General features: G+C 41.1%; 1 protein-coding gene across 1 annotated transcript in view; it reads right to left on the reverse strand.

The window, feature by feature from the left end:
- Nucleotides 1-536: 536 nt before the first annotated feature.
- Nucleotides 537-26,762, reverse strand: part of DPP6 (dipeptidyl peptidase like 6) — a 425,270-nt gene continuing 399,044 nt past the window's right edge. The window contains exons 17-26 of the mRNA XM_085316409.1: nt 17,985-18,032; nt 14,420-14,518; nt 12,106-12,175; nt 9,139-9,333; nt 8,344-8,398; nt 7,338-7,443; nt 6,015-6,073; nt 2,521-2,593; nt 2,348-2,421; nt 537-705 (exon numbers count right to left, since the gene is read on the reverse strand). Of these exons, the coding sequence (XP_085172535.1) occupies nt 559-705; nt 2,348-2,421; nt 2,521-2,593; nt 6,015-6,073; nt 7,338-7,443; nt 8,344-8,398; nt 9,139-9,333; nt 12,106-12,175; nt 14,420-14,518; nt 17,985-18,032 (926 nt within the window). The 3' untranslated portion in view covers nt 537-558. The remainder of the gene's footprint in view (nt 706-2,347; nt 2,422-2,520; nt 2,594-6,014; nt 6,074-7,337; nt 7,444-8,343; nt 8,399-9,138; nt 9,334-12,105; nt 12,176-14,419; nt 14,519-17,984; nt 18,033-26,762) is intronic.

Raw genomic sequence — 26,762 nt, forward strand, 5'->3', positions numbered from 1 at the left:
TACAATTGAATTTATATGCCCTGTAGCRATGGCAAATCGTCTGAACATGGGAAAGAGCAGGCAAGTTTGTATGACTCAGTATCATTTAAAATAATTGTGCTATAATCTTTTCCATGTATTAGATTAGATTTTATTTGACACAGTGTGATGCTAACTATAGTAACCTTAATATGGGGGATGGCTTTCATTGCTACTGCTTGATTGCTTGAATGCAACGGGACAATAAATCTTCCAGTCCTCAAAGCGGTTTCTTGGGATGTTCCTTCAAGTCCAATGTCTTGACACTTCCATGCTAGAAGTCTCTTTGTGGCAAACAAAAAAGGAAAAAAAAAAAAGATGTTGGTTGTGATGGATTAATTTCAGACAGCAGTTTCTGCTGAGTTCATCATGCTTAATGTTCTTCCATTTAGGAAGGAGTTGCTGTCAAGTAAAGCAGATGAGCTGCTTTCAGTTTTCTTTAAATACATGCTAACAACATAACATCTCTTTCTTCAGGAAAATGATCCAGTTGCATATTGTTATAGAGATCTGCCTTGTGCTTAGCACGGACAAGTAGAGTTAATCGTCGTCCTCCTCTTCTTTCAGTGGGGCTATGGGGAGTTTGTCCTGAACTTGGAAACAAGCCACAAAGAAGTTGACAATGGAGTTGTACAAGTGCTGCTCTAATGCTGTGTTGGTAAAGTAATGGCTTTCATCGGGGTAAATCTGCAAAAGAACAAGGAAATATCACCATTACAAGCTTGAAGTCCCAGGACTGAACACTCCTAGATTCATATTTGCAGCTCCTCCTCCTCAGTACCATGCATCTTCTGTGGATGCACAAGAGGTCCAGATTAATTCAGGCAGCACAGTGCTCTGAGTAAATACTTGCAGTTTGGTTCAAAAGGAGCTTTTTTTTCTTTCTTTTCGAAGATTTTCCACTTAATTCTACTCTGAACAATTTCAAGCCAAGTAGAAGCAAACCATGCTTAAGAATATCAGTGCTTACAATGACTGAAAAAATACTGGATGTCTGTGGAGAAAAAAGGCTTTYGGTTTTACTGACTAAAATTAGGGCTTTAAAGGGAAATATCATTATGTATAAAATTGAAATAAAACTGAAAAAGAAAATTGAAAAAGAAATTTAGTATAAAATATAGAAACTGTAGAAATGAAATATTTTAAACATGGCTTTTAATTTAATGAAGCAAGTAACTTCTGCACATATTGAAGGAATGCAAGAAGATTGTAATGAATTGTCTAGCCTGGACTCCTGATGGGGAAAAAATAAGTTTCTTGGGCTAGGTCCTTGCCGGTGGGACTGAGGTGTCTCTCACTGCCCCTCTGAGTACCTCGGTCCAGGATTTAGATCCCTTAGCCCTCCATCCACCTAGCAGCTGAATCTCTGAGGTGCATCAAGTCCATCAGTGCCTTCATAATCCTAAGTACTAATGCTTCTACTTGGGGAAATGTGCAGGGACATGTCAGTCTTCACAGCCAAATTTGTGCCTAGCTCATTCCTTAACTCGTGTCTGTGCTTTGCCCTACCTGCTTTTGGAGCGGGACGAAGCAACCACACCTCTTACATGAAGCTCCACGGAGATGCAGCCAGAGGGAGCTGGTATTCAGYAAATTCAGCGTTCGTAGGGCTTGGGCACTGCAGCTCAAGCGTCTGTACTGTAAACCGTAGCGTGGTTCCTAGCAGGTTTTTAGCCTGGATGAACCGCACTCTCTCGTCTCATTGCACTCAGCCATCCCTCCACATTCGCCCCGGCGTTGGGGAAGCTCAGACTTTAATAGCATGGACACGGGCCGTGCTGYAAAGCACAGCTGCAGCTCCTCAGCAGACAGAGATGCTTTCCAGACTAAACTATATTGTTTGCAGAGGGTTGTCAGATTAAGAGCCTTTTCTCTCCTTAGCTTTTCCTTGTGATTTAACTTAAATTYCTTCCTGCCTGGGCTGATTTCCATGCACCACACTCCTGAGGACCCAACTCTGCTCATTGCACAGCAAGGCTACTTCTTATCCCGACTGCTGTGAGCTCCAGCAGGCAGCGAGAGATACGATATTCGGCCWCTGTAACACCCAACCTGTTGTGATAGCTTGTTGTTCCTTCTGAATGTAACACGCGTCAGTCATTTAGAGCTACGTGGCCCAAGTACTAATTTCTGTAATTTAATAATGTTTCAACTTTCCAAACCAAAATAGTGGTATCAAATAAGCACATGAATACATAACATGCTGGTGCTATTTCTACTGCTCTGCTACGTTTGCAAGTGGCTTTTCAGAGCTTACTTCATAACAACTTTTGTAGTTCTAAATGGGAAATAACTGTTTAAATATGAAAAAAGGAAATACATACTGTACCTGCAAGCTGTAATTAGCCTTTGCCCTAATTAGGTGTGTGATAAGGTCTGCAGTATGCTGGAAATGGATTTTTTCTGTAAAAACAGATTACAATCATTAAAGAGGAAAATTTAATTAAGAAAAATCAAAGCCATCCCAAATATATAATGAGCTCAAATGATGAGCTAACTTACCATCAGCAGTAGCATGAATAATCAAAAATGTCTGTTCCTTCAGTAATGAAACTCTGTGTGCTAATTTGGTGATCTGTGAAGGTAAAGGTTGCAATAAGATTAAAAATCTCACTAGAAATTAGCAATTTATTGGGGGGAAAATAGAAGCACTTAATTCCRTTTGATACTTGGTCACCTGAATAACAAGCAGACAACAGCATTACGTATACTCTCAGCTACTTGAATCACCTGGAGCTAAAATAGACCCCCCCCTCCACGCTCAATATCAGTGACAGAAAGAGGTCAGAGCCCCTGATCTGTTTGAATTCTTAAATGCTGACCGAACACTTGAACTGCAGAGCACATGCAAAATGTCTAAGCGAATTTACAGTGAACATAAAACACCGACAAAAAGGGTGCCCAAGTGCGTATGGCTACGAATGCCTTAGAGAACTGGAGTAAAACTACTTTATGGTTTGAAAACCAACCAGAATGAGTTTCAGCAGACCTAGGGAGGATCCAGTGCTAAACTCAAAGGTGTACTGCTGAGAATGCCTTTGCCCCCAGCCGCACAGGGGAAATACAGATTTTAGCAGGTAAGAGAAATAATTATGCAATTAATTTCATTATTCATTTATTTATTTAAAAACATACTGCAATTTTTAGTCAGGAGGAATTCAGTACGTCCCAAACAACAAATTTAAATACTTTGTTGTTTTGTGTGTGTGTGTGGGGGGGAGAATATCTATCTCAGCTTAAATTCATGTTTCCTTCACTGTTTTAAGGTATGTGACCTAGACCTGGTTCATGTACATGAGCTAATTTATTTTCCTAAGACACTCTAGTATCTTATCTTACACCTGTTTTCATCTTCCCCCTGCACTATGTAGTTTCCAGGAAAGATGGATCAGCACATCTCCAATAGTAACAATACCTTCCCTGCCTGGTGATGGAGTTTGGACAAGTTGGCAAAAAATATTGGTATATATTATTAAGATATGGTCACTGTCATTTTACATTACAAATTACACATATCTCTCCTCATTGAAAAGGAAAAGCAGTTCTGAAAGTTAAAAATGATCCTATATATTTTCTTGAGGCATAAATACATATTTTTAGAAGTTTTGCTGGATGCTAGGTATTTCTTTGAGGAAGACAGAAAATGTTTCACTAATATGTCAGACTAGTAAGCCAAATATGCTTTAAAAGCATATTTAAGTTAGAAGTGCAGTTAGCCTTACAAATCCCACCAGGATGGGTTGCAGGCAAGAGGACATGGGAATTAAGGAGTGCAAAGGGATCTGGGCTACTGACAGAGCTGGCAGCACACTTCAGGGGTCTAAATTAATGTGGTCCTTACCCTATTTTCCCTGAAAATAGCTACCTTCTTTTCAAGGTTTGTTTTAGTTGGCTAAATGTAGACTTAGTGCCATCCGAGATGCTGCTGGGGTAGATGTGGTTGCAGATGTGCCCAATACCTGCAGCACCAACCTACAGGACTTGTGTGCTTGTTGGGGCAGCAGCTCCAAGTCGAGCGAGGTACCCTATAGCACATTAAATAACACTAGACACTAAGCAGTTGAGTCCTGCCTGCTGTCACTACTGGCCATTGAGCTATTCAGAGTCATCTTAAAGCAGACAGCACTATTAACCAGGCTGTGATTTATACTCTATTAATCATAATGAGAATTTAGACATGTAGGTTATATGCTTAAATATAAGTGTCTTTGCTTGAAAATAAATCCCAGCCCAAAGGCTTTATTCTCTTGCTTGCACCTTGGCATCTAGTGCCATTTGAGATGCCATAAAATATTCATGACATCCATGTGAGACTGCACATATGACATGGGATCTAGGGGAGACATATATTTTTGTAGTAGCAGGTGGAGGCAAAACAAGATATGCTCAGATGTTTCAAAAGGCACCAGAAATTTCAAGACACTGTATCCACTGTGTGGCATTTTTTTCTTCTGGTTAATGTGTATTCTAAGGACATTATTTGAYAAAATAAACAAATAAACAAAACATGTTTTCATTCCCATCTACTACAGAAGTTGGCAACTCAAGGCAGGTCTTTTCTGGATTTCTTGCACCTTCACATCCAGTAYAGATGTAGCAACTCTTCACAAAATTTGCAAGAGTGGACTCTCGTCTTCCCTATATTCTTAAACGTAATTAATGAGTTCTCTCATCCTCAGGCTGCYGCACACAGTGCCCAAGTCTTTTGATAGTGTGCGCACGTGTCTTGTATTTTGTTCTCTCTCCATACGAATCCTTGATTTCTTCCCCCTCAGTTATAAACCTGTCTCAGGACAATACAAGCTTTCGGGAGTCTCAATCAGGTCCTGAATTACATGGCCTTCTGAAAGCTCATGTCTGTGTCCACAGGTTAGGCCCTAACTTAACTTACTCCCTAAGCAATACCTGATTCAGCTGCTACACGTAGGAGACACGTGTATCAGGCAGTGACCATGTCTGGAGCATTGTAGTGCTCCGCAAAGAGCAGAGTTGCCAATTCTGGCAGCTAATCCCAAGTCAGTCAGAAGTATTACTATTTGCTAGGACCAACTTTTCAATACACAGAGAGCATATAGCAATTCAAAGCTCTCATTTCTGAAATGGTTTCACTTGCTTTCACCTCTACTGACCTTYTTCAAATTTCTAAATGGACAAAGAGAATTTACCATGATCTAGAGGTCATCAGTGCAAAACTTAAGAGAGGCAATCAACTCACTATTTAGATAGTCAGACAAAAGCTTCCACTGCAGAGGCAGAGGATGCTGCCTGCCTTCTCCGTAATAACATGGGGAACTGYACCAAACCTTTGCTGACTTCATGCCTTTGAGCTGAAGACAAGGCTTAGCAGGGTTAACAAGCTTTTCTGTATAACATTTTTTGTTTGTATRACTATTCTTTATTAGTTTTTTCCTCCAAATAATTGAAGCCCATAAACCAACTGATCCCATCATACACATTATATAGTCTATTTGCTCAGTGATGATACGCCTCCCTTTCCACGCCTCCTGCTCAACTCTGGCACAAAGTTCTGCCTGTCTGAAATGATGCATCTGCGCTTACTTTTGAAAACACAGGAGAGGCAAAGCTTCGTTTGACCTGGGATCAAAAATGGTATCTCAGAGGGAACTGAAGTGGCAAGATCACTGGAATGAAATTTAACAGAGGTCTTGACATCATGCCCACTTGGCCCTATGTGAGTTCCTCAGTCATTTTACATTGGTTCTTCCATCTTAAAACTGGAATAACTATATTTATTCAATTTAAAAAGGGAGCATGAAGGCTAATCAACAACAATTGTATCCATTATTACTCGACTGAGAAAACAAAAGCAGTAAGCAGGCTTAATGACACCTCCCTACCTTTTAAATACAGACAGTTTGACTAGTGAGTCCATCTTTCATGCCCCTGATTCCTCCCCAAAAGAGAACATATGAAGAAAGAATTAAAATCYTGTTTTTATCATGAAAATGCACTGTGCCATAAGCCCATGCAGTTACCTCATATGCTCTGTTATCAATCCCGTGCAAGCCCAAATATCTTTCAGAAAAGGCTGAAGCTTGAAAAGAAAGAAAGAAAATRCATTTGTCAGTGATAATTGAATACATTCATACTTCTGAGTCAAATGTTGCAAATGCTAAAAAGAAAGTCATATTTTCTAAGATTGTATTAACTGCACAGGTCATATTTGTAAAAGTGTTTGAAAGTGCTCTAAGGATATGTACAGTCCTACAGTCTTTCATTATCACCATGTGCCCTGGCTTCTAAATTAGTCACAGAAGTGCCTTTTTTTTCTTTTCTTTTTTCCTCTTAATGGAATAGAAATATAAGCGCAGAAGGGTAGTATYCTGTTGTGTACCTTTCTCTTTTCTCATAGCTGCATCGACAGTAATTTGTTTCAGAGGTAATTGTTTTGGACATGAAGCCAGAATTAATACCAYTGATTTTAATGATGGTCTCCTGATTTTCACTGTCACAAAGAGCAAAGGGAACCGACATCTCTRAGACAACAGGCCACGGCATGAAGGGAACATCACGAGACAGTTTGAGTGGACAGGGAAAGAGGGTGCTGTGCTGCAGCTCTCAAGGATGGGCAGTTCAGAGAAAAATGGAGCAGGTTCAGGCTAGTGGTACCATTTGAGGGAGGTTAGATGGTTTTAGATTTGCTTCTCCTTTACATAAAAGGAACCAGAAAATAAAGGGAGAAGGTGGAGGTGTAGCAAGATCTCCCCTGCGCTAACACAAGCTTTGAACAGTCCTCGGATCCACGTGTGCCCGGACCTGCTGAGCCAAAACCATGCTCTCAGTCCCTTTTCTTTAATCARGCCCCCAGATGGCAAAAGGAGAAGGCTGCTGCCCTGTGTAGGAGTGTCCCAGAGCCCCAGCACCGATGTCGCTGGGGCTGCAGCACCGCATCCGCAGGGATACAAAGAGCCCAGATTCGCGGAGCACACAAAGCTGTCTGAAGGCCGAAAAAAATTATTTGGCTCCAYCATTAAGAGAGAGGGAGCTCTGAGCTTACAGATGGCCCCACGTGGCTCTGAGAGCCGTGTATGCGATACGCAGCCTGGAGGAGTTTGTGGCCTCCAGCGCAACGAATCCGTCTGCAGAGGGTGACTTCYTGCAGCCCTCTCGCACGCTCCTAGCTAGCCCCACCGATGTTAGCAAGATTGGTCTCCAGCAGAGAGAAAAGGGATTATAGCTAGTCCTAAAACAACAGACAACACAGAACAGCCAGGATCTCAGGAAAGAAAGAGAAGATAAACCGAGAAAGGGTAGGGGAGAAACAGATTTGTAGTCAGAGAGCCTGAGATGGTATTTACCATATAATTTGAAGTCTGTCAGTGGAGAAAGAGCAGCTCCGCACGCGAACACCTGACTCTCTTCGCCAGCTGGAAGTATGTAAGTGCTCAGGTAGCCGCCGTARTCCTAGAGCACAAAGCATTAGATGAGCGTCTGCAGGCTGGGAGTGATGCGGTGCCGTTTTTGGGTACAGAAATGGGGTAACGGAGACCCTGAAGAAACCTGTTTGCCGTTACAAGACTCTTAGTGCCTCGTACTGTACGAACACGTAACGAGGGGCATCTCTGTGGCTTCAGCAGCCGCGGTTTCAGATGAGCTCCGTACTTAATGCATTCTCCTGGAGGCAGAAGGGCTTGTGCGCTGAGAGCTTGCCTTATAGCAGTCGGTCTTATCAAATAGATTACCTCCCCAAAATATTATTTCAGTCTTTTGTTATTTAAAATTGTCGTTAGAATTTCAGCTTCTGCCATCAGCCTGTTAACAATTCTCCACGGAGCTGCTGTTAGAAGCGCAGCACTCTTCGCCCACTCTACCCCCCGTTAGCTGCCATAATAAACAATTTCTACCCGCCATCCCATTCTCATTTCAAGCTATGTGTACTCTGCAATTGCTATTTCCTAGCCAGGTACACTCCACGGTGTGAATCAGCCTCAGAAATCAATATGGTTGTTGTACATTTGTATGATACAAGCTAGAGCTACCCATGCTCCAATAGGCCTTCAGGGACAAGATGAAAATGAAATGAAAGTTTGCAAAGGGAAAAAATAATTAATTATCTGACTGCATTTTTATGACAAATAATCGCTTTCTTCACTTTGAAGTTAATTTAAAAGAAACTATTGATGAATACATTGATAAAATGAAAGCTTTCATCTTTAACATCTCTGAGCAAGAAGCAATCTATCCCCCAAACAAATAATAATAAAAAAGTTACAACTGGCATATTCAATAAATCAGGATTTAACTCTGCTGCTTAACTGTGTCAGCCAACTATAACAGTACATAGGAATAATGGGAAAATGTTACCTTCCCAAACACACCGACTCGCATTTTATCAATGTAATGCTCCTTCAGCATTGTCCTAGAATAATGAGAGAGGAGAAACAATGAGTTAAAAATATTTTTCCCTTAGATACAGGAAACACTGTGTGATTTAAAGATTTTTATCAGCTTGAATTTGAGGTGGCCCCAGAAAAATGATGCAGACAATCTAAATTCATGCTGGCATATACTGCTTCTGTGAGTCTCTGCTCAATTTAATCTTCTGGCCCGTTGTGTTGGATTTGACCGAACAATGGTGACAAATAACCTGTACTACTTCTGAAAGCCACACTAAAACCGTTGCTGTTACACTACTCTAATGGTGCTTCTAGTGTGTTAATACTCAGAGTAAATCTCATGATACTGCGGGACTTGACATTTATGGTTTTGTACTGATTTTATATTTTTAAAAGTCTTAATTTTAGAGATTTAACGATGGACTTTTTCCAATTACCAGCCCCGTAAAAATTAATCTAGGAACTGATATTCAAGCTTACTTGTTTGCAGACGTATGACTGTACTGAGGTAAAAATAAATAGGTGTTGAGCATGTGATACAGATAAGCATGCTACAATTCAGCTCTGTTTAAAGCTTGTTGTCTCACCTCTGCACTGGCTGGTGTAAGGTCTCTCCCTCACCTGCCATGGCTTGGTCAGAGTGTATGACCGTGTTGTCCTACCCTCCCTTTCCTCTGCTCCCCTTTTAAGGGAGCAGGACAAATGCCATCCTTGGTTTAATTATTAGCAATGAATTAATTTCTTAAAGAAAGGTGTCATTCACCGGACAGCTTCCAGCTGATCCTTCTCTTCCAAAAGGCCCAATCTCCTCTTCACCTCGTGCAAGAGTTTAGTGCCCTGGAATCCGCTCCCGCGGCCGTCGAACTTCACCACGATCGCGTTGTGAGAGCTGACCATGACGCTTTCCCAGTTCACTTCAAATTTCTCGGTTACGATCTGGCTGCCAGGCGTTCCGTCCCTGAAACGGAAACAGGCGTCGAGCCGCGCGGCCAGGTTCCCTCTCGGTGGAGCAAAATCAAGGTTACCAAACGGAGGCCCAAAGCTCTTTTCTGGGGCGAGAGCTTCCCGTCGCAGTGGGAAACTGAGGCACCCGCACGCGTWATGAGGCCGTGCACATTTAAAGAAGAGGAAAACAGTCTCTGGGATAATAATAATTTGTAATTATAATATTAATATAATATTATATTATAAATATAATATTATTTGTAARTAATAATAATAATTTGCAGAAGGCGGGGTGTGCGGGATGGGCTCTGAGGCTGGGGTGGCGGCTGTAGGCTGGTTTCTACCTCCCTCCCTGCACCGTAACTACCACTACGCTTAGCTGAGCTTTAGACAAATCCAGGAAGCGCGTCATTAAACGGGCACGATGCCTACGAGAGCGACACAGAGCAGCGATGCCGGCTCAGCGGAGTTTGGCCAGTTTACACTGCACACAGTCTGCTCTAGTCTGTAGCTATGTCACAACCRTCCCCAAAGATGGGATTTTCCTGGGGGAGCGGTTGCCGTGAAGAGCCTGGCTGAAATGCTCTGGGATGAAACCTGCAGACATGAGGTYGGTTTTCCTTCGCTGGAAGGCATTTGGGTTTCCCTTACTGCCTCCTTTCACCCAGCCCAGCCCTCCTGCCTCCTGCAGGCTTCACAAGAGGGGTGGTAGCTGGAACCGTCAGTCAGTGGTGGCACCACTGCTTGAAACAAGTAGAAAGGGAAAGGACATCTCTAAAGGAGATAAAACCAATAGTTGAAAAATGTTCAGGTTTGCCTGGAATTGGTAGATAAGGTGAGCAGAGGGCAAGACGTTCTCTTCACCCTCCTGCTTAGGGTYTGACCCTGCAAAAGAGAGCTCTCTCAAGACATAAGGACTTTTCATCAGCATGACAGTTCAAAAGGAAAAAAAAAAGAGATGATGAAGAGGAGAAGTAAAATTTAGAACTGAGAAAACTCTGGAGTCAGTGGCACTTCCACCTATTTGTTTTTTGGGTTCTCAGAAACATCAGACAACTCACTGCAGGTTTCTTATGTGCATGTGACTTYGATCATTTGCATTTACTCAGCAGAGACTGAGGCCCATCTAGCTTCAGAGGCAGCCTAATCAAGTGTTGTTAGCTTGATGAGTACCAATCTTCCTCAAGCACTTGTATAATGAAGTACATTTTCTCTGCAGTAATTTGTGATGTAACGACATGCTTATTGCAGTGTTTTTGTCCTTCATCGAAGAAAGTGCAGGATGGTGTTTAGGCATTCATCAGCCACTTGGGTTCCTACTTCAGGCTTCTCTATTGTGGTGTGGCTCTCCACCAGRAAAAAGCAATGCAGCAGGGGGAGCAGGGAAGAGTCTTCCAAAGTCAATGAATTCCCTCTCCCAGTTTCTTTTCAGATTGCCAGAAAAGTTTGTTATGTGCGTTACTAAATGTTGCCTACAGAAATATCCATCTGTTATACCTACGGAAAAAAAAAATCCTATCTATCTAATCAAAATGCTTAAATCCTGGAAATCTTCAAAGGTTTCTAACTTTCTCCACTGGTATGTCAGGGAACATAGACTCTTCCATGGAAAGGACTGCTGCATTAGGATATCTAATATTTAAGCTCCAGTAAGGCTGAGTGCATCTCACAGAGACTACCTATTGAACGYCCAGGGCTAATGAGGCGACACATAACAGCACTCACAAACACCGGTGCACTGAGAGAATTGCTTCACTCCTAGGCTGACCAGGCAGGGTGTCCAAGGGTGCTGTGGCTTAGCTGTTGACTCTGCTGGAGGGACCTATCTTTCTGGCTGAGGACACAGTGGCACATTCCTTTTGCTCTACGCGCGCCAGGAAGGAAAGAGAAATTCTCCCGTTTCTCCAGTATCCTGGGGGATGTAGCTCTTACTATGRACATGGAGGAGCTGGATCTAAATCCCTGTCACCCAATTGCTGAAAAAAATTTTGAAAACCAGGAAAAGAGGAATCAGAACCAAGCTTCTCAGAAGCAAGTCCTTGGTGCTGGATGACCTGCCACTCACAGGTGAACAACCCTTAATCTYTCCTGAAGGAGTTACTCCGCTCTGTAAATAATCAATTGCTCACAGCACAGGGATATGCCCCTAGATCTCTCCTAACCAGCCCTAAACACTGGGCTGAAGAGTCAACATCTATTTTTTTCTCTTTCCTCTATCTGTTTCTACCCCAAAACAACTGAACTGCAAGTGTACATGGAACAACTTCACAGCGAAGTGAATTGTAGGTTTTCCTTAGAGAGGCAAAACCCTAGCCTCAAATACGGGAGAGAAGGGACCTGTGTTCAACCTTCCCCCTCAAATGAGGGCACTAACTCCTAGACTATCAGGCTTTAAGGGAAATCACAGCATCCTTCCTTCCCAACTGCTTTTGTAATTTTGGAATTAAGTGTGATTACCATGGCTTACCAAGYCTATACAGAAACAGTCTTTTGCTTTATTTTTTAACTTTTGTAACTTTTGTTGGGAATTTCCATGCCCCCATAGACCCACAGCACCTCGCTGCTGGCAACTCCGTGCAAACGTGCCAGTGGGCATGCCCACAGCTCTGAAGTTAGGCAAGGGTGGGGAGTCAAAGTGCTGGCTTGGGTGCTAAAGCAGGCTGGCATCCACTGAACAAAACCTATCTTRAAGGACTTTGAGTGTAGTGAAGGCTTCCACGCTGCCCTAACAACACGAAAAAACAAAACAAAACAAAACAAAAACAAAGGAAGAACGAGAACTTACACAACCAATAGCAAAGGGTAGTGTGCGGTGTCTGAAAAGGTTGCTGGCTTTAAGATCTGCATTGGCAATTCTAGGCAAAAAAGCAACAAACAACAGCATGTCTTTAGTGTGGGAAAGCTGACATAACTAATACATTTTATAGCGTTTCAGCCACTTATGAGCAGGAACAAAATGGCATTTCATCAGATGCACTGGTAAATAACACCTTAGGAACACAGATGTTGTCAAAGAAAAGACCCATATTGTAATAGCCAAGGTGACAAGGAACGTAAATCTAGAGCGCAGCATGAGCTGTTCAGTCATGCATCACTTTTACAATGTTCAATTAACATCTGGCAATAGCTATAATTTTATTTTTTGGCAGGTGGATGAGTGACAGAGCCAGAAATCAGTATTTCAGGATAGCCGGTGTTGGGGGTGAATAGAGAAAGAAAATAGCTTAAGACTCAATTTAGTACGGTGAGTGGGAGAGAGAATGGGATTTTTTCTGCTGTAGTAGTGTGAAGACAGTTAGAGAAAATGTTTTTTAATCCTAACTTTTAGAAGGCCTAACTTTGCTATAAAATAGGAGGTAGCCTTGCTGAAAGCTGCATGGTTGTACTAATACTGAACCGGTTTAAGTGAGAGATAAATGTGGCCCATGCAGTACACCAACACTCACCAAAGCTTCATTTAACTGTTTTCTGTGGCCTCACATTGGTATCTGAAAATGCTTCCACACAAACGCCTTTTACATTAATGACAGTGCATTTATTTTTAAAATGTTAACTACAACCCAGATTACCAAAGACACAGCAATTAAATTGGTATTAGCAGCATTTTCAATAGATTAATATCCAGATTAACCACAAGGTTTAAGTGGTTTATTTTGCAATCCTTGTCCGACACCCAGTCTAATTAGTTATTCCATCTGAATGCTAATGCCCTGCAAATTAGATCAATGGCCCAGGGACAGCCAAAAAGGCCATCGTTTGACTTTAAATATACATAAACACTACATTCAGCGTTCCCAAGGCTGTTAAGCCTGAGGCCTTGAAAATACAGGATGAACACAAAAGAATAGGCGTGTTGCTACAGCCGGCTTGAACTTACTACACATGCACGCTTGGTTAAATGAGCAGAAGACAGTTTCAAAGGTACCTACAGTTAAAAAATTTAGCAGCAATTTGAATTTGTAATAAAAACTACTTGCTTCCAACACGCCTATGAACTGGCCCACAGGGGGTGGAGAGACGCTGATCTTTACGACGAGCCATCTTTCCTGGTCGTGTCCTGCCCACGAGGCCTGGGAAGYGCACATCTGTCCCTGTTTTTCTCATGCATCGGTTTATGTTCCTAATGCCAATGTACCAAGCAGAACATTTTAGGTAAAGATTACCCTTTTCCAGTGGCTGCTGCCTCTCAGCCTCACAGCTGATAACACTTGGCAAGGGTCCAAATTAGCAACCTAACATCCATCACACCTCARCGGCTTTTATTTCATCTTATCCTGTCTGAAAGGGAGTCTATGTTCCCCATCACGGGAAATATTTTGAAGCACAGGAGAAAAGCACAGGGAGCTGTCCCCCACCAGGAACGGCTGCTTTTGCAGGGGTGCGCAGACAGGCAGAAGATGCTCACACTTGGCCTGTTTGCTACAATGCCCTTCTTTTTCTCTGTGCTCTTTGGCATATAGACACGTGGGTAATAAGTAAATAAGTGCTACAAACTGAACACAGCAGACGTCGATCTATGCTGCGCCCGGTTTCTGCATTCTTTACTCTCTCTGCTTAYGTTGTAGAGCAGTTTTTGCCAACCCTACCAAATGAGGTGGCTTTCTCAAAGGACCCTGGATGACTCAGGCTGAAAGTCTTCGGCGACGTGAATTCCTGACTGTCAATTTTGTTCAATTGCTGTGTTCACTGCAGTCTCGCATTGTGTGCTGAAAGGCTGCCACGGTTGTGGCTAGAAGCATGTACAAGAWGGCACTTCAAACCCATCTTAAACAACAGCCCAGTCCAGTCAGCGCAAATGCCCTGGAGAATGGGGGCACCACACCACTACATCTCCTAGSGTGCTTTTTTCTCRTCTACAGAACGTTTTTTWAAAAAAACCCTAAAGCTACCCTTTTTCCTTTCTTCAGCTGCATTCTCCTCAAATCCTCTCTCTCTAACCTCCTTATATATAGCCCTTCCTAACAGAGTGCTTTGCAAACTGTGAGAGTTTATTGAAAGCCAAAGTCATTTTTTCCTCCTGCCACTCTACCAAGATGACTGTATCATTTCACATCAGTAACAGTTAAAAAGAAAGAAGAGAGAGGAAAGGTACTACTTACTGTAATCATCTATCTTGATTTCCATGTATTCTACTTTAGGCATTTGTCTGTCATTCACAGTCAACTGCACATTTTCATTTACCTCCAGCTCAAAGATTTCTGAAAGATTAAGGACAAAATCACAAAAACTTTTGGCATTATTTGTGAAAATGCATGTTAATATTTTATAGCTGCCTTAATATTTGTAACACAAGTTTCCTTACAAAAGCTGTGCCTTGTAGCTGTCCAGCCCTCACAGAAGTCTAGTTTAATATATTGTTTCTATTTGGTGTTCCAAGTTTGGTGTTAGCGTAAAGCTTTTTTCCCTGATTTCAATGATGTTCAGTGGATTTATACCAACTAGAGATGTAATGTGTGCTGAGATATTACTACGGGAGGGGGTTATGTCTGTCCCAGCCACACATCTATCTTCCAGGCAACTGTGGGTGTCAAATGAAGAAGCCCTCAAGTCTGTGCTTTAATTACACATATAATAACTTATATATATATATATACACACATATAATAAATCATTGTTTATTGTGCTTATGTATTTTAGCCAAAAAACTTATGAGATCAAAAATGCAGAATTCCTTCTTTATTGTCCATGACTTCCCTTAGGAAACACACTGATAAACGCGCAACCCCAGCTCCCCAAATAACGCTCAGGGTACCTGATTATTATGCTCCCGTTGCTGCTCTCTGCTGAATAGAAAGGCAGGCACAGCACAAAAACATGCCCTTTCCACTTAATACATTTCACAGTTCTTTCAGCAAGAGTATATTGGTTCAATGAGTATTCAACCTGCTTCTAAAAAGCTTGGCTCATCTCTATTGAAATCACAACCCCCACAAAAGCGCCAAAGCAACACCCTATTCCGTTTAGTTAAATATTAAGATTCTCATTTAATTATGGCACACACAAGTAGCTTTATCAGCAGAAAGGGGCCTGTCACGTAGGGGAATTTAGTCAAGCAGTTTTATTTGTTCATATAATTGCACTCACAGAAAGCCAGGAAGACTGGGGAGGAAATAAAAAAGATTGGCATATCTCCTAAAGGACTTTCTTTTCTGCTTTAGGACCACAGGGAGCTCAAGTCTGTGGAGTACAAATGGTCATTGCTTAATTAAATGTAAGCACACTGTAATATTCAGTGCAACTCACTATTATCAGATCACTGCAGAATATAGAGGCAAACTCCCTTTATAGAGTAATGGGCTCATATTAAATACATAAAGTCGGTAACACGCGATTGCCATAGCTGTCCTTTATTCAAAAGCAAAAGAATGAGAGAAAATAGAAAACTAAGGGAAATGTTAATCATACTCAGAAAATCATGCATTTCAGTAGAGAATGTGCTCTAAGCATGACTAGGTTGAGTTATCTATGTAATAAATATTACACATATATAACTGTCAAAATAAAACTAGTCTCAGTATGTTTTATGTTACTTTTTAAAGTTTTATTTGATGTTTCTATTTCATGGTATCTCTCATTTTATATACCTAAAATTTATAAAACTATACAGGAGTCTATATCACAATTCATGAGAACACTATCCTGTACATGCTATTATAGCAAATCAGCTATATTTGTTGAAAAATTAAAGTATTGTACTTAAGGGGAAAAAAAAGACAAAAATAGATGTGGAAGAGGAAAAAGTGGTATCAGTAGGGACATTCTTTTTAATCTTTCAGAAATAAAATCAGCTCGTGTAGGAATCTGCACAAAAAAAGTCCCTCTGCACTTGGACCTGCCTGTGTCCTAGTGCTTCTCTGGGCTGGCTCCCGTGTGCAGAGGCAAATCAAGCTATCTTGCTATCCCACCCTCGCCAGTATCAATAAGTTTTGGCCCAAGTGAGAGCCCTCCTTTGAGRGTGGTTTCAGTGTGGCTATGCTGGGAGGAAATGCTACGTGGTGGCAGAAGAAGTCCTTCAAATGTGGCTTGTTCCCCAGCGGGGACACTGGGCAGAGCTCAGGGGATGGCCAGGACACCAGCAAAACTACAGGGGTGAGTCTGTAGGAAGTGGCCATTTCATGCTCATTCTGTGTGCAATGAACCGTCCTTGCAGATAAAATACTCCATAGAAACTTCATGATATCTGCCCCTCTCCTGCCTCGAAAGAAAGCTCTATTTTTGACCAGGAATGCTTCAATGACAGTAGAACCAGCCAGATCCGTCAGGGCATTTTTATCCATCAGTCTCAGACCAGTGGGGAAACTGAGGCACAAGAAGTGAAGTATTTATCATGAGCAAGAGAATGGTAGATGGTCCAGGACAGGCTACGCTGCCCTGCTTTGGCAGCAAAGATCTCTATTGCCCCCCTTACAGGGCAGTTCTGCAGCAGTATGTTGCTTTAACCTAGCTTATTCTAGGATGCTGCTGAATTTTATGCATGTCTTTCTAAGAATTCCTCTGCRAAGAAACACTTCAATACAAACAAATTGATTGAAAAGACATTTAGAGAATGGGAGGTAAAATAAAGTCATACACAGAAAATACATGAAACAATATGGAATCTTGAGGTTTTTTTCTAGCATGTCCTSATATCACAGGAGGGGTTTTAATAAGAGTCACGTGTGAGTATCATCCCCAGTAACAATCCTTGTGGCTCCACATGCAGGCGATTTCCCAGAAAAATTGTCCACTCCCCTTACATGGGTCACCACTGTAAGCATGAGGACCCTGATCGCAGCTTAAGGGTGGGCTAAACTCAACATAAAAAATGATAGAAAAGCGTCTCCCGTGAAAACGACTGGAGCAGCTAAACTCACGCGAGACTCAGTTGCRCACCCTGCTAGGAGGTCTCCTGGAACTCACGAGAGAAAAGGGGCACCTTGGTTAAAGATAAATGCAGAGATGGCAAAAAGAAAGCCTGTCAGTACGGTGCTCCCGGCTACACTCTCATAGGGGTGCCAAAATAGATCTTTCTAGATGATCCTTATTACGACAGGGGTGGAAAAGGCAAGAGACAAACTCCAGAAACCAAACGAATCTCTGAGCTCTAATCCTAACCCATCTGTCAATGGCTATAGCCAGCACAAAAGATTTGGGGGCTGAAATCTGCATTTGGAATAACTCCAGATTCATGCTGGTGTAGATGAGAATCATTAGCGTTAAAAAGCCTTACCAAACGAATACGTATCACAACCCCCATTAAACAGATGAGGAAGCCATGCTGCAAATCAGTGGCAGAGCTGGGAGCAAAACTTGCAACTCCTGGGGCTACGTCCTGTGCATTACCTCCTGCAGCCTGGCACCTCATATCAAAGTGATTTTATTAAATCACTGATTAAGTTATATATATATATATATGTGTGTGTGTATATATATAAATATAAAATATATGTGCATATTTTCTTTGGAGGAGGACATAAAAATTCATAAAAAACTAGCAAAAATAGAGCAAGAGATCTGCACTGTGGATTTTTTGGAGGACACTGATAACAAATGACATCCCCAAACCACTGACTTCTTACTCCCAACAGCAAGGTACTGTGAGGACAACGCTTTCRAAAATACTGTCTCAGGATAGGGCCTGGCTACTTTTCTTTGAAGAATTACAAGATGCAAGCCCATTCTTACTTTGTGTGTCACTTGTGTTGTGGACAGTCACCATCGGAACTCGWGGACCTTGAAAAGAAGATAACAAAGAAAAGAATATCGGTTAAATAAGAAACTCATCTATCTATATACATGCACATGAACCTGTTTTTGAATTCCACGGAGATGGGGACTCCTGGGAATTACATTCCATGGAAGAGTAATCTAAAAAGCAAATCACACAGGTATTAGGAGTCTGTGAATAAGTGACAGTACTGTAGACTCTAAAACATGTGAGGTTTCAAAACCCTTTCCCAATGGACCACTAAGTGCATCTTTCCCTAATTCGTAAACATTATAATTAGCACAAACACAATTAAATCACTTGCTTTTTAAATTATTCTAATGACACACAAACATCACAGCACAAAGCATTTACATTTTATATGCCACGGGTAACTGTTACTGTTTTGTAAACAACATTTTTTAAAAATAAACACTGGTTTGGTTCTCCTAGAACAGAGCACTTGGGTAGTGAGAACAGTCAATTTTGTAAAGAGGATTATCATTACTATGCATGAGTGAACCACAGAGCTGACTGCCATAGGATGCTATAGAGGGGGAAAGCATACAATGAACTTGCAAAGGAATCGGACCAGCTCACAGAGGACAGATCTCATCGTGACCGTCTAACACAGTGGTCTGGAATGAATCCCCGTTTCGGAAGTCCCCAAGCAGATGATTGATAAGAAACAGGATGATACATGAGATTATGCTCATTTTATAGCTGTCCAGGCTCTTACTCTATTCCCAGTTATGACCTGCTGACTGCTTTTGGAGACAGGACTCTGGGCCAAAAGGAGTTYGGGGCTGAGTTTGGTCTTCAGCTCTTCAAATGATTTCGAATAGAGCCCAGGTGTACCACGCAGGCCGTGTGCTTGGATGTTAGACAAGCCCAATGGCAGAGAGTGACTTTCTGGGAGATCCTGAACATGATGCAGGAGAATTAATAATTAATGACACAAGTTGATACAGGACACTGCTAGGGAAAACAGCTGAGGAGAACGAGAGATCCTCACCAAACGTGAGGATCTTTATGGCCAGGCTTATTTCTACTAGAGATTCTCTCTATATTTCAAGTTGTTGAAAATTATGTTTCTTGGTTTCTCATGGGCCCCAAAAGTCTGACAGCATTTTGGCTGTYCCCCTTGTCCTGCTGGTTATAAATGGCATCACCTGGGGAGGCGAAGCAGGGCAGATAGCACATTACAAATGGCAAAACCAAGAAGATTTTTTATTCACACTTCAAAAAACTAATTCCACTCCTCAGGCATGCATCTTCAAATTTCCTGTTGCATTGCTGTGCCCTGTAGGGAAGGGTGCAAGTCCCAGCCCAGAAGAAAGCCCTGACTACTGTTAATAATACAGAAGAAAGACTATAGAGACAGTACAGCTTTATCTGCTTACGATTCAATCCTCCCTACTGCTAGTGTTCAATGGAAAACAGCACTTGTACTAATTCAGAGATTAAATTAAGAAAAGAGCAGTCAAATTTTGAAACTCCCAAATTAAGACACCTTAGGAAGCCTGATATTCGCRTGCTACAAATCTCACACCTTTTCAGATCCAACCCCCTGTAGGATGTCTTGAGTCCTTCAACCAAAAGTAAAGCATGTGCAATCAGCAGTCACTGGCCCCGGGAGCTTGTGTAGAGCAGACTGAAAATCTCCCACCGAAGCTTCAYGCTCTTAGCACAGTGTAAATAAGAACTAAAACACCAACGCATTTGCCGGTGGKGCCAAGGAACCGCATCGCCTTGTATAAAATCAAGAGTGCTTAATGCAGACCTTACCTGGAGATAAAAGTGGCTCCCACCCCAGAATCAAATAAATAATTTCCATGCAAGGAACTGGGATGAACCAGCCAYCAGCTAAGTGGAGAAAGCTCTGCTCTCAGTTTCACTCATGTAAACCTAAAACAACTGTGTTCCAGGCAAAAGATAAGCCCAGGCTTACTCCATTCCGCTTTGTTATCAGCCCAAACCATCCTGTTATCACACTCACATCAGCCTCCTCTCGAGGCAGGTTTGCCGCTGGAGCGGTGCTGCCACAAATCGAGGCAGAGCGGGTTTCGTTCRCTACGGAGCGGACGGATAGGGCCCGACTTCCATTCCCTAATAACTGATCATTTTTGTCATTAACGGTCCGATTCTTTTGTTTGCTACATTTTCTTAGAAACGTGACTAAGTCAGAATAACGCACGGAGGTAAGTGCTAGGTTTTCTACTCACCGAGACTCAGCTCAATTTACCTTCTGTTGAATTACGTGATACACTGACCACATTTATTTATAAATCTGATCTGTTTTTTTTTTTCTGCAGTGCCAGAAACCAGTCTGCTGGAAAAATGACAAATCTAATACACAGTTCATCCTGGACATGATAAAATCAGCAGTGGAAATAAAAGGAATCTTCTCAAATKATTTCAATTACAGCTAGAACAGTTCTTTAATTAACACAAAAATGCTTTATAAAAAGAAAGGGATAAAAGAGAAAAACAATGCATATAATCCTCTTATTTTCTAATTTCTTTTCCTTTCTGTGTTTGTATTAGCACTGGGAAAAGAGTGAGAAACTAATAAATAAATAAATAAAAGCCCAGATGTAGTTTAGAGAATTCCATGTATTATATGTTATGTTTAGTTAGTCTTTAACTAATCTTACTGTCCTCTCACCAAATCAATATTTTAAAGCAAGGTCCCATATGAAGATATTCAGTTTAAGGTAACATCAAATAAAAATATTTTAAAATATGCATCAATGTCCATGAAAAAGTAGAATTTTGAGTTGCTTGACTTTTATTTTTCAACAAATGAGGAAAACCAGCAAAGACACAGGAACATACTGAGCAGGTTGATACGAAAGTTTAGCCTGGATAGTAATATTCACAGTGATCGTGCTCTTCCCCCTTTTCCCGTGCCTCTGCTCTGGTTTTGCACCCGCTAATTTGACAGCATTCTAGTGCTGCTGCTTTATCGTTAGCGTAAGCGAAAGGCCCGGACCTGTTGACTTGRTTGCGTAAGGACACGCTCTATATGTTCCCTGTGCATTATTAACACAGTTAATAATGCCGTGGGAATCTCAAGTTACAGAAATAAGATTGTCAGTTAATACGACTAAAAATTTGGCTTTATCATAAAGCCTTTAAAATTTTACTGTCATTATCCATGCTGGAAGTTAAGATTAAATCATGATACTATAATGACATGGGCAAGTTTATCAAAAAGGAAATACTAGCTACATTCTGAGAGTGGAAACTCAGTATCCGAGTAATTTGGCAAAAAAAAAAAAAAAAAAAGCACACTGACCACAGGTAGCCATCATTTTATAAGCAGCCTTCATTACTATTTTCAAGAGACTTCTGCTAAATCATGGGCAGAAAGCAACAACTGTAGATGTTTAGGTGACAAGGTACAAATTTCCAGTTTARAAATTGAAAGTTATACAAACTTGAACAAAAGATTTGTCAAACATAAATTCTGGAATATTTTGAGAGAGTATTCCAAAATATTCCAAAATATTTTCATGCTCTAACAGCATGGGGAAGTATATCAGCTACAACTTTAAGATGAAAGTAGTAATTACAAAAAGCATACTATACAATTTGCAAAAAAGGTAATCAGTGTTAGAAGAGAGAAGGGGAAAAAAAAAGGATTGTCATATTCTTCTCATCCATATTCTTAAAGGCTTCAACGTGGCAGATAATTTCAGACCAGGAGCTAGACTCACAGTGTGTAAACAATAAAAATTCAAATGCTCTCTGCCAGCACCACCAGTGTATCTCTTAAGCRCTGATGAATGATTTAAAAGAGCAGCTGCGAGCGATGTGAACCGAGAAGGTCTGGCTCTGCACAAGTGAGATAATTGGCAACAGCCATCTCTGTGTACAGATTCCAGATCTCTTTATTTGCTAATCCATGAATTATTTATACGTAATGCATAAAGTTCATATGTTGGGGTGATATTATCATACTAATAAATAAAGACATGGGGAGTTCTGTGAATCGCGGCTTATAATTAAAATATTTTCCCATTTAYGGTATTTTCTAGTCTATGCTACAGACAGCTGTTTGCGATGTTTGCTTTGGCAACCTTGTTGATAAAAACATCAAATAGAGATTTATGCTGCTGTTCACCCTCCCTGAGGCGTTTAATTTTTAAATCTAATCTTTACTTCCTAATATGTAACTAGTCTAGTAAAATAATCAATACTGTCTTGTTTTCAGGCTACATGCAGAATGGCACGAACTGTGCTGATGGTACCTCTTGTTTCTGCCCCATCTCCTACTACTAATAGATTTCATGCTTACTTAAAGCAGAAATAAATCTTGGTGTTCTGAGATGGCTTYAGTTAACAGTGTCTAGAGGGCAAATGAGCATGAGATTTGGCCTTAATTATACCACACAAAACAGCTCTGATGAGTTCTTCAAAAGGTTGCTCAAATAAGCATATTCAGGATCAGGACTATTCAAAAAAATCTCCATTTAAAACTGAATCCATTCTAGGAGATTCTGAAAGGAGCCTACACCRCCGCAGAGAGTAGCTGTATGGCAAGCTGGGTTGATGTTAAGCAACTACAGCTGATGTTCTGACATCCTGTTATCCCTCATATGATCACTAAACCACAGMAGTACACAGGACCCCAGGTCCAGCTCTCCCCTGCTCCTCTAGGTAAYCACACCATGTAAAGTTATTGATAAGTGCTCGCTACCCATAACTATGTTATTTGCTGCTGTATTTCTTACTGGTGTCTCATTTTTTGAATAGAAACCACCTTCTAAATTCAAGGTATGTTGGCTGACACTCCAATTTACAGTTTTGTGATTTTGTGTCAGAAAGTTATTGTCTACTAATCATGAATATCCCCACTATAGTTTGAACAGTCATATCTCCTCAAAGCCTTCATGCAGCAAGTTAAACAACTGGATTATTTTAGCTACCTTTTGAGGGCATATTCTCTATTTCTCTTACCGGTCTTCTACATAAGACTGTTCTGTTTTCAGTTCATCCTTCATAAACACAAATGACCAGGACTCTACATCTGGCTCTAGAAGGTGTTCTAACTGGTCCTTCTATAGTGCAGATAATACTTGCCCAGCTCATACAGAAAATTGCTTGCCTGATCCATCCTAAAAGTATATTTGCCTTCTCCATGGCCRCAGTAGGTAGGTGGATCAGGGATGTCCTTGTATGTCCCAGCTCTGCTCTTGAGTCACCTGGAGCCTCAAGCATGGAAGGCAGATTCTTGCTCCTGCTCCCCACATACTTTGTACTATTAATTTCTGTCACTYGGGTCAGCTTTTCCAATATTTCTATCTGCCTTCTGATGGTGCTTATCAGCTTTGTATCCTTAGCAAATTTCATTAACTCAGTCCAGCTTTGAGTTCCTAGACCTTAAATGAAAAATTTAAGTAAGGTCATTCCCAGGACCACCTCCTAATAGATCCTGCTATTGATATCCAATTAGCCTTATATTTCTCTTTGTCGTAATCTAATGTCATCCTTCATTTAGCCAGTTCTTAACCTTACCTTACAATTCTTTTACTAATCTCCATCCTCCCCCTCTTAATTAATACCATCCAATGAGACATCACATCCAGTGGGCTGAGTAAAAGCATCTTCTTCCTTTCATAAGACTTCATCTAAAGTTTTCAAAAGATACAATAATACTTGTGTCTGGTTCCAAGGAGGCATGTGGAAAACCTACGATGTTTAGGAAACTTTGTGGCACATTCATCCATTGTAATTATTATATCAGATGTAAAAGGGAGGCACATTTGGAGAATTTGCCTGCAGATTTCCTGAACCTGTCAGTGCATCGTGACTGTACACTCAGAGACGTAAATAGAGAGGTAGGAGAGAACCCTCCCAGTTCACACACGGATCACTGACTTCCCAAAAGGGTCAGGAATTTTGATCAATACTCTGGTTCAGGTCTATAGTTGGAAGAATGGATCTGACCAGAGGAATTCCCTGACCCAATTTTCTTTCTGTTTTCTAATTTCTATTCTATTTCCTTCTATTTCTAATACCTCATTAATTTAACCTCCTGCAATTCAGTTTGAATCCAGGCTTCCTCTAAACTTGGGAAAGAGGTGAAAACTAAGGTTTATCACTTGTCTCCATTTCTTAAATATACTTAAGCTTCTTACTGGATTAGTATATGGTAATACTAARAGCTATATCATACGTGGAGGAACATATGTCAGAGACGGACATTGTCTATATTCCCTGCCTACCTTGGAAAGTTTCTCTGGATAATTCAGGATGCCCAGGGAGGCTGTGCTCTCTCCATCCCTGGAGGATTTGAAGACCAAACTGGATAAAGCCCTGAGGAACTCTTTGCTCACTCTGCTTTGAGTAGGAGGTTGGACGGGAGACCTCCTGAGGGCCTTTCCAAGCTGAATTTTCCTATGAAAAAAGCCACATCTCTGGGGGAGTTGTGGAAAGGGAGTAAGAGCTACAGTCTGTGTTTCTCCTCCCAGCTCCCCTGCTAAACCTGCTATTGATATGTTCAAGGGAGAAGGGTAATCACAGCATAAGAGAAGATACTCCTTTCTCAGTGCCATTTGCAACTCATTAACATTAACAGGGTAAAAGTCCATTGTATGTTTTGTGTTCATCCATTGAATATCTGGCATAAATTGATTTCGAGAACCTTAATTTCTTCTTTTGAGAAAGTAAAATTCACTTACAATAAATAATAGTATCTTAGCTGGACAAGTAATAATTAATGTTGGATATTAACTTAAAAAAATAAAAACACAAATAACCTTGCTTCTCATTGTCTAGTTATCAAGCTATTTCTCTCTCATGAATTCCCAGATTTTGATGTGCCTTCAATACACTCGCTGCATTAATAAAGTACTGAAAGTGTATCATGCAAACAGATAACAAAAGCCAGCAACAACCAAATAGCTGGTCCAGCTGGCAAACAAGGTGAACGAAGCAGTTTTCCTCGGAGCAAGCTTTAAATCTTGTGGGATGGTAACATCTGTACTATTCACTGCAGAATAATGAGTTCAACCAAGGTCACTCATACATCYGAAAATAACGCACATGCACCCTGGTCTCAACATGCAGGAGGCCACTGCCTGATTTGTGAAGCGTCATTATTTGAGGYGCCACAGGAAGCCTGTTGTCATGGTCGTTTATCTCCTATGAGTGGAATTTTGATATATTTTTAAATCCATGGAATCACCAAATGACAAGAATCCTGGCTATAAGCACATGATAGATTATCTTCTTCTGGGCAATGCCAGACAGCTCATATTTACAAAGCAGGAGTCAAAATCAAAACGGGATCARATCATGTAAAAGCAAGGGACATGAAGTTTCTTGGGATGTGAATAGGTGATATGAATTGGGATAAGAATAGGGATAGGATTTCCATTTTTCATTCCATAATCTCTTCTTGAAGCACTGGAAATAGCAGCTGTTTTCTGTTTGTTTTATTATTAAATATTCATGCATAAATTTTTGTTTGCTCATTCCATGTTGCTGAGTCTTTATGGGTAATTTACACAGCATTAAGGATGTATAGCAATATAGCAAAATATTTTATAACATAAATGAATGGTCTATTTAAAGGAAGACAAAATATGATTGGAACATCCACAAAACCTATCATTTTAATTAGTCTCAGACTACTTTAATAACTATATTGTTAACAGCTGACAGAAGAGTTGTTCTCTTTTAAATCTCAACCCACTAAGAGCATCCTATCTTTTTTTTCTGGAAAAGAAGCTTTTGTGATAGCTTCTATTTGTGCAAAGGGYTTTTTTTTCATATCAGCCTGCTATTTTCAAGTAGCACTAGCATGTGAGATAGTGAGACAGGGCACTCCCCATCCTTCCTTCACCCATGAGACTTCTGACCCATGAATGATGCACAAAGGAGTTTAGACGCCAAAGCCAACCTTAACTGTTRAGTTAGAAAAGGAGCCATGTGAATGCAAATGCGAATTACATAGTAATTATAATATAAATAGGACCCAGAGATTAAGTCTGTGCAGGCTTTTAAACAGCAGAAACTAATTTAAGCTTCATAAGCCTCAGGAAAAGTTCCAAAAGGTCGCAGTTTGCCTTGAAGCACTAATTACAGCCTCCTGCTATTGGATATATAGGGGAGGAAGAGTTGCCATAATCATCCTTGTATAGGAACCCATTCTGGTCACGACAGATAACAGCCACCCAGTGACCTAATACGCTGGCAACAACTGGGAATCCCTTCCAGGCGCACCGGCGACTGCTGCGCTTATTTGGTATTTGACGGGGTGGGAAACCTGAATCCACACCATTTCGTCATGCCCATTTGCTGGAGGTCATTATCATACTGTACGACATTTAGTCACGCTTAAGTTCTTTTTTACCTCTGTTTTTCTCGTGGGTCTTGGATTTTGTTAGCCAGGTATTTTGGCTGGTGAGCCTGACTTGTGCAGCAGCACAAGACTAGCACGTTCCCTCTGCCCTGCTCTGAGCAGAAAGACAAGAAAGCASAAGAATGGCACATCCTCTGCCCGGCTCTAAGCAGAGAGACCCCATGCTCTGACCCCCCCTCTACAAAGTGTYTAATACTTGCTTTCTACCCCTTACTGTTCATGCCGGCTGCAGGCCAAAGACACYCCAGATGGTACAGAAAATCTGAACCTTCATTAGCTGCATATAAAGCAGTACATAAAAAATCATTCTGCTGAAGTATTTCATATTTTATGTTGGAAAAAAAAGACCTTTGGGCTAGTGGATGAAGATCGTAGTATATTT

Source organism: Rhea americana, unplaced genomic scaffold (assembly GCF_003343005.1).
Source record: "Rhea americana isolate MKP2758 unplaced genomic scaffold, rheAme1 scaffold_47, whole genome shotgun sequence".
NCBI classification, from domain to species: Eukaryota; Metazoa; Chordata; class Aves; order Rheiformes; family Rheidae; genus Rhea; species Rhea americana.